Below are 6,974 nucleotides of genomic sequence, written 5' to 3'. Positions count from 1 at the left end.
ATACGGGTTGACAGCTTCCTGCATAAGCCTTCCCCGGAGGAACTAAAACTGTGATTAGTGCGCTAAGAGCCTCCTATGGAGCTCACAAACATCTACAAACGACTTAACGTGACTAATACCGGAATAAAATATTCCCAATATTCCGAACATTGGATGCTACCTACAGCCAAATCTCGGGCGGTTGACGGTGCGACGAGTTGCCACTGGCAGCAGCGAGCAGCTTTTCCACTCGATGGATGGCCTTTCGAACTCACTTTTGTCATGAGGGAGAACGGTAATGCTTCTGAACTCGGCTATGATGCTGCGGACAAGCGAACGCGAAGACTGGAAGGCATCACGTACCGCTAATATGGTCGAGTTACCATCGGTAACTTACCAGGCGGGTAATACCAGCCATATTATCTGGTAATAACAGTTATTAAATAACTACCGGTGAATCCCTGCCATCATTGGTGGCGCACCAACTTGGTGTCACCAAGGCGGACAGGACGATGGACTAAGGCAAGATGACTATAACCCCGCTGAACACTTCAGCCTAGAGTCCTCTCACGAACGAAGCCCGCGTGCCGCCTGTTTCATTTGCCAGGGTGACGTGAATAATCCCTGGCGATCAGCAACGTCCCGCCTGAGAATAATCCTCAGGCGGGACGTTGCTGGTGACGTGGAGGCCCGTCACTGAAGGGTATAGTATATTCGGTATCCTGCATCGGAATGAGAAATATTAATCGGTCGACCCCGATCAAAGTTGACAATGTGCATTGCTATCAATGTAGGCATGAAGTTCCTTCATGATGAAGGCTTCATCTGTCGTGGAGAGGTCCGAATTCCGGACTTCAAAGAAGTTCTCTTCGGTTGCACTGCGCCTTAGCGATTCATTCCTAGCGAAACAGCCTCTCCGAAACTTCTATGCTCCATATTACGAATTCGTGAGAACGTAGCGCGACCCGAGTTAGGACAACTAGCGATTTATAGTAGCGTCAACTCACTGAGACCCGTATCATAAAACTCACGAGAACAAAAGTCGAGAAAGCCCCAAAAACGAAGCGTACGACCGTAGAGAGGCCATGAGAAAAAGTGTGCTCCGGTAACCGGAGTCCGGTTCATATCGCGAACTTCTCGAACTCCTTCAGAACTTGAGGGTTGGCCAGAGCACTGACGTTTTTCACTTTGCGGTGATGGAGAACTTCACGAACGGCCAACTCAACAATCTTGCCGTTCTTGGTTCGAGGTATGTCAGTTACTTGTTCTATTATTCCCGGTACCTAGAGTCCAGCATACAACCTGGCTCTTCATGCGAGAGTGCGCTGCCGATGGGAACGTCATTGTCACTTACATGGTGACGAGTACAGCTGTTCTGGATTTCGCGCCTGATTTTCGCCCTCAGGTCGTTGTCGAGAGTGACTCCAGCATGAAGTACCACGAAGAGAGCAATGATCACGTCTCCACTACGAGACACACCGCAGCAAAGCGCTTCCGTAATCTAAAATGGTGAGTGCTCGATCTTGGGGTCGGGCATTATAGCTTCTCGAGGTGATTGCTCGTATAGTGATCATCGAAGAATCGACATTATCCTCACCTCGGGCATATGCTCTACGACCTTGTATATATCAGCTGTGCCGATGCGGACCCCTCCCGGGTTGAGTGTTGCATCACTACGCCCGAAAACTGCTAAACCCCCTGAAATTTTACGGTGCATCTACGAACGTTTCGATCTCGAAGGCCCACCCTCAGCATAGAGAGCACAGAAGTCGCCGTGGTACCACACATTCGGGCCGAACTCACTGTTGAAGTACGCCCCACGGTACCTGCAAGGCAGGATCTCTCGAATTGTGCTCACATTCGTGCGTAGGAACGCTATCAGCTCTGCATCGCGCGCCCAACTCACTTAGTCTTGTTTGCGTCATCCCCCCAGAATCCCCAAGGTTGGGATGGGAAAGGCTTGGTACCTGAATCAGTGTATCTCACCGACTAAAACGCCGGCTATCGAGAAATTTGAAGAATAAGTGATAATCCCGCTTACACACGAGCTCGCCTGTAGCGCCTGGCCGAGCTGGACGCCCGGAGTCGTCCCACACCTCCACGGCCATGCCCAATCCACGACATTGGATTTGCCCTCGCCTGAATACAGCCAAGAACTGACCGATCTGAATTATTCAATCAACAAGCTGTGCTTGAATCATACGAGAAGAAAAGAGGTCAGAAGGATCGCACCTGACGACTCCATCCGGATTGCCTAGCATGAAGGTACTGATAATGTCAGTGCCACCACTGATAGAAGACACGCATATATGCGGCCAATGTCTGTACAAGAAATCGTAGTTCTCCGGTACCAACGGGGAACCTATGAAGCAGTACTGATATGAGAATATCCAAGAGAATCGTCAGTGCCGTACCCGTGCTGGAGATCATCCTAACTTGATCCATGTTCAGTTGCGACAATAGCTTCGGATCTCGCTCCAGTGATTTGCGCAACGCATCGATGTATCTAAGGAAAGCCTCAATGAGGTCCCCCCGTTGCCCTCACTTAGCCGAAACTCCGAAGAACTTGACGCCATGCGTCTTACAAAGTTTTGGCAGAACAGCTGGGTTAGGATAGAAAGGATTACCATCATACCTGAGCATAGCTGACTCGACTCCCAAGCTAACGACGTGAGCCTCACAGTAGAATCGTCGCCTCAGAAGCCAGCATCGTGGTAAGCCACTGCCACATCATCCATGCTGTCGTGGTATAGTAACTACCCAACAGAGACTAAAGGTGGCTCAGGTCGAACACCTGGTGAGGACCCTACAAGGCCTTATCTCCAGGACGGATATCGCAGTGCAGTTGATGCTCTTTCATCAATTGTAGGAGGCAACCATGCTTGTGAACAATGCCTGGCAAAGAAACTGGTCAATATAGCACCAATCGCTTGCTCGAACGTTGAAGTGGGTACCAACGACGCAGTGAGAGTAGCGAGAAAGAATCACATTTAGGCTTCCCCGTGGTTCCACTGGAGAACATTATAAAGACCGGGTCATTGAAGGCCGTCTTCGCATACTCGACTCGCCTCGGCTTGAACCCTCCCAAAAAGGCTCGCAGAGTCTGGTACGGCAATCGAGTCCTCTTTGCACCAGATCGCTTGAATGGAAGTACCTGACCAGCACGTACCAATGAACGACTGCACCGAGTGAAATGCGCATAGCAATGCTGGTCCAGCAAACTGTTGTTACTCTAGAGCAGGACGGTAGTACAGAAAAATTCTCACCACAACCTTATCCAGGTCATTATCGAACCCGAGTAGATGAACGATCTCTCGAGCTGTCGTAGCCACTTCTTCTCCCATCCATTTGCCTTTGACATAGTACCCATCGGCCAAGAATATCATCTTTGGGGATACCTACTGAGCCCACTCATTGTCGTCCCCCTTCTCAAGGTACGCGATCAACACTCAACTTTGGACGGAGAGCTCACCTGTTCGAATCGTTCGACCACGCCCGATGCTCCGAAGTCTGGTGACACGCTGCCTACAACGGGAGGGCTCATGCGTCGATTTGAAAGACTCAACTCTACTACTCCATATTGCTCCAAGCGATGCCAGAGCCAGCATGACTGCAATGGTCTCGGGCGTATTCGCGGTCACCCCACACACCTGCGCGATCATCATGTATAAAACTCCTAGTTTACCCTAGTCATCACTCTATCGCCTTTCTGGATGCCCTTTGCGACGAAAGCTTGCTGAAGAATAGAGACCATCCCTCGTAGCTCATGCCGGGTGATCGTTCCTGAGCCATAGGTCAAAACCCTCTGATGCTCGTGGCGGGATAGGAGGGCTCACTGGAGGCATGCCCTTCGCCATTGAAAATGCAGGCAACAGTGTTCTTGCTCGGCCGGAGGCAGTTTTCCGCCAGATTCACGTAGCTCCGTGGGAAAAAACAGGAGCCGACCTGAGAACAATCAGCACCGCTCTGCGCATCCCGATAGCGGGTCATCATCCATGCCAGGGAGGAACCCTGACGAGAGATCACCATGTCCTTCTCATTTTCCAGAGCAGCTGAATTCTTCTCTCCGATCATCCCAACAAAATCCCAACACACAGACCAGAATAAACCTGAAACACCACGATAACCAGCCTGGGGTGGTCGTGGAAATCTTGACCTAGGTTTTCCACAGACCACTTGTGCAATGCTTCGTAACCATCCACGTCACTGTCGAACTTTTGCTGGACTAGCTGGCGAAACTTACGCCTGAGTACCCAGTTCAGTGCGTATATGACCTCCAGGGGAGCATACATTTTTGTAGTGCGAGCGTAGCTCTCTTTTGGCCGCCAAAGCACTGGGGCACTCTCTGGGCTAGTCACGTGCTGTGAGACCAACTTCAGGCGTTCCATGTTCAGACCAAATATATGTCAGACCCGCTGCACCCTAGGGACCCTACCCACTGATGACATCACTACCCGGCCTTACATTGAGATTCAACGCAATAGATCGAGGTGAGAAACGTCCCTTTTCCAGAGGGCATCAGAGCGCATGATCGAACAACACCCACCAGTGAACCACATCGTGGTTCCCAAGACAGCAAAGTTTGCTGAGCAAAAAGTCTTACAAAGCTACTACGTCGACACTGAAAGCACTGACCCCACCGAGAACACTATTATCATTGCTTTAAACAGTGAGGCTGACTTACTCTGAGACAGTCTTCCATCTCGGCAGGAACAGACCTCAAGAACTGCAAATGGCAGTGTCGTTCTACTATTGCTCATCAAATGGCGAGCTAAGACCAAGACGTCTGCGAGGTTGATACAGAAACAGCGCACTGTCCCCACAGACACGGCTCCATTACTCTCTACCACCTCTTCCCGCAAGATCAACAAATTGCCAAGAGTTTCTCTGCATAAAGCCACACACAAAGAAACTACCAGTTCACATGAAGTACTAAAACCCTTCATCAGCAAGCTTGCGCACGTCAAGTGTTGAGTTAAGCGCCTCTCCAGCAAATTTGGTTCAGCCACCAACAGATTACCGAAACCTCATCACTTATTGTTCCCCATGCTACAGTGAGCACGACACGAAGAGTGTACATGAGAAATACGATTTGGTTTGAGGGCTAGGCGATAACAACTGCGACTCGGCTGCTTCGACGCAAAGAATGACGCCATGGGCGCCCACGCCTGCCCGACGAAACCGAGTGAGTATAAAAAACGTGACGATTCAGAGAAAAGCGGAGGTCGTTGAAATCCAAAATGTGAGACACAGGCTACATTAAGATGGTATCCTCCAATGATACGTCAAAAGCAGCATACAATCCGATCATATCTACCTCACCATACACCAACTCTTCAACTGGACTGCCAGAAGATTCCAAAGGTTTACAAGTGATGACCAGGTAACTCTTCAGATTAGCAGACTCGTAGATCCACTCTTGCTTGGTGTGTCCGAACTGTCTGCCAGGACGGCCATGTTCGAACCACAAGGAAAACTTCGACCGAAGAAATAGAGCCCGTTGAAGGAAGGATACGGACTCCGTCGAATCTTCGAGAAAGCTGAGGAGTTCGTCCTTACCATCGAGAGCGAACCAGCCGATACGGTTACCGAAGAGGAGCTGCTTACAAACAGCACGAGTGAAATTGTGCGGATGACCATCAGTTCTTCGAGAGAAGTATGAACCGATACCCTTATAAAACCCACCATACACTGCACCGAATACTGGCACCGGGTCATCAGCACCCATCGCAACGAGAGTAAGATATGCATCTACGGTACGCATCATGGCTTCTGCATTTGACTCTGTAATAGATGGTAGCCCAGCCTTCCACTGAGACATACCGTTCGCACACCTGTAGACACAACATTCGATTCATCATCTCTCATCATTCCAAGGCCGGGATGAGAGCACCAAAGAGTCCGTGGCTTACCCTATCACAACTTTGTTGATTCCGTGTACGAAATTGTGGCCTTGGCCATTGATATAACATGGAAGGTTTGGAGCGGCAGCAAGCTCGTCGATGTAGATACCACTCAGACTTGAGTATTTACGTCTGATAAAAAAGGCAACTCTAAATTTCTTCACCTGTCGACTTAACGACGTCGACTCCACAATACTCAACAAGAGACTGAATACAGGCTCCTCAATGACTCACATCATGTCGCTGCATACTCCTTCTATGATGGTCGACCAGTAGAAGCCGTCCGGATTAGGTACACCGAAGGAAGTGCCAGACCCAAAGTCCTCCACAACCACATCATCGGTCTCATTGCGACAGGCATGCTTTGACTCAACATAGTCCTCCCATTCCGGCAGTTGGACATCGAAAAGCCTCCCGTTGATATAAGGGAACACTCGCACGCCCATGTCCAATAGCTCGTCGACGGCATCGCCGAAGTTTGGTCGGGCAGGTAAGTAATGCGGGTAGTGGGTGTCGAACCCGCATGCAGCATCGGGACAGTCAGTGTAATTATCCCCATCATCATACCCTAGATTATCCCATTCATACCAGTGTAAAGCGATCTCAGTCTTATTGCCAAGTAATCTACGAAGTCTCCTAATATTATCGAGTACACGAGCTGGCTGACCGCCGAGCTTAGCGAAACCATCTGTTGGTTCCCAGTGGGAGTTGACCCATAGAGCGCCTGGCGCATCATCAAACCATGTCTTCTTCTTAGGACCAGTAAATACCGGAACAGCCCAATTACGATATATCCGGGCAACGTCGAGCCAGCCGCCCTTAGTTACTCCAACTATTGTCGGGAACGGCGTTCGATAGGGCAGTGTAGCTGGATCGTATCTTGCACGTAACTAAACATCGGTTACCGATGCGACAGTCGAGAATCAAGAGAAGCTTACCTTAGTAGCGACCGAAAATTCCGTTCCCTGGCGATTTGACGAGTAATCCTTGAGAAAACCAGCTCCATCAAAAGTCATGAAAAAACCGGTGTCACCGTTGCTCAGCTCAGATATCAGTATTTGATAACTCGCAGCAGCTCCGTAGTCCATGCGT

The 6,974-nt window shown here is 49.9% G+C and overlaps 2 protein-coding genes across 2 annotated transcripts; both read right to left on the bottom strand.

Annotated features, from left to right (window-relative positions):
• Nucleotides 1–1,031: 1,031 nt before the first annotated feature.
• On the bottom strand, nucleotides 1,032–4,391 carry Pmar_PMAR013493 (acetyl-coenzyme A synthetase, putative). Its single transcript, XM_002777405.1, has 20 exons — nucleotides 4,270–4,391; nucleotides 4,136–4,224; nucleotides 4,006–4,088; nucleotides 3,816–3,924; nucleotides 3,677–3,762; nucleotides 3,554–3,629; nucleotides 3,452–3,504; nucleotides 3,246–3,377; nucleotides 2,968–3,133; nucleotides 2,790–2,874; nucleotides 2,661–2,735; nucleotides 2,525–2,614; nucleotides 2,394–2,485; nucleotides 2,212–2,341; nucleotides 2,021–2,118; nucleotides 1,886–1,946; nucleotides 1,726–1,805; nucleotides 1,577–1,677; nucleotides 1,334–1,480; nucleotides 1,032–1,262 (listed from the first exon to the last, which is right to left on the bottom strand). Exons 1-20 carry the CDS (start codon nucleotides 4,365–4,367, stop codon nucleotides 1,101–1,103), a joined length of 2,013 nt encoding a protein of 670 aa, XP_002777451.1. The 5' UTR covers nucleotides 4,368–4,391; the 3' UTR covers nucleotides 1,032–1,100.
• Nucleotides 4,392–5,081: 690 nt separating this feature from the next.
• Pmar_PMAR013492 (hypothetical protein) lies at nucleotides 5,082–6,970 on the bottom strand (the record flags this gene model as incomplete). The annotated part of the gene is made up of 4 exons (XM_002777404.1): nucleotides 5,082–5,813; nucleotides 5,892–6,014; nucleotides 6,117–6,772; nucleotides 6,821–6,970. 4 exons carry the CDS (start codon nucleotides 6,968–6,970, stop codon nucleotides 5,234–5,236), a joined length of 1,509 nt encoding a protein of 502 aa, XP_002777450.1. The 3' UTR covers nucleotides 5,082–5,233.
• Between the last annotated feature and the right edge of the window lie 4 nt (nucleotides 6,971–6,974).

Source organism: Perkinsus marinus (assembly GCF_000006405.1).
Source record: "Perkinsus marinus ATCC 50983 genomic scaffold scf_1104296951948, whole genome shotgun sequence".
Classification (NCBI taxonomy): Eukaryota; Perkinsozoa; order Perkinsida; family Perkinsidae; genus Perkinsus; species Perkinsus marinus.
Note: the sequence above shows the minus strand (reverse complement) of the source record. Positions and strands in the feature narration are given on the sequence as shown.

Excerpts from the sequence above, each read along its gene's own strand:
- Pmar_PMAR013493 (XM_002777405.1), bottom strand. The coding sequence starts at position 4,367 with ATGGAACGCCTGAAGTTGGTCTCACAGCACGTGACTAGCCCAGAGAGT. Across the intron at positions 2,615-2,660 it reads TCTGAGGCGACGATTCTACT|GTATGATGGTAATCCTTTCT; the intron begins GTGAGGCTCACG and ends AGCTATGCTCAG. Across the intron at positions 1,678-1,725 it reads CTGTGCTCTCTATGCTGAGG|GGGGTTTAGCAGTTTTCGGG; the intron begins GTGGGCCTTCGA and ends GTAAAATTTCAG.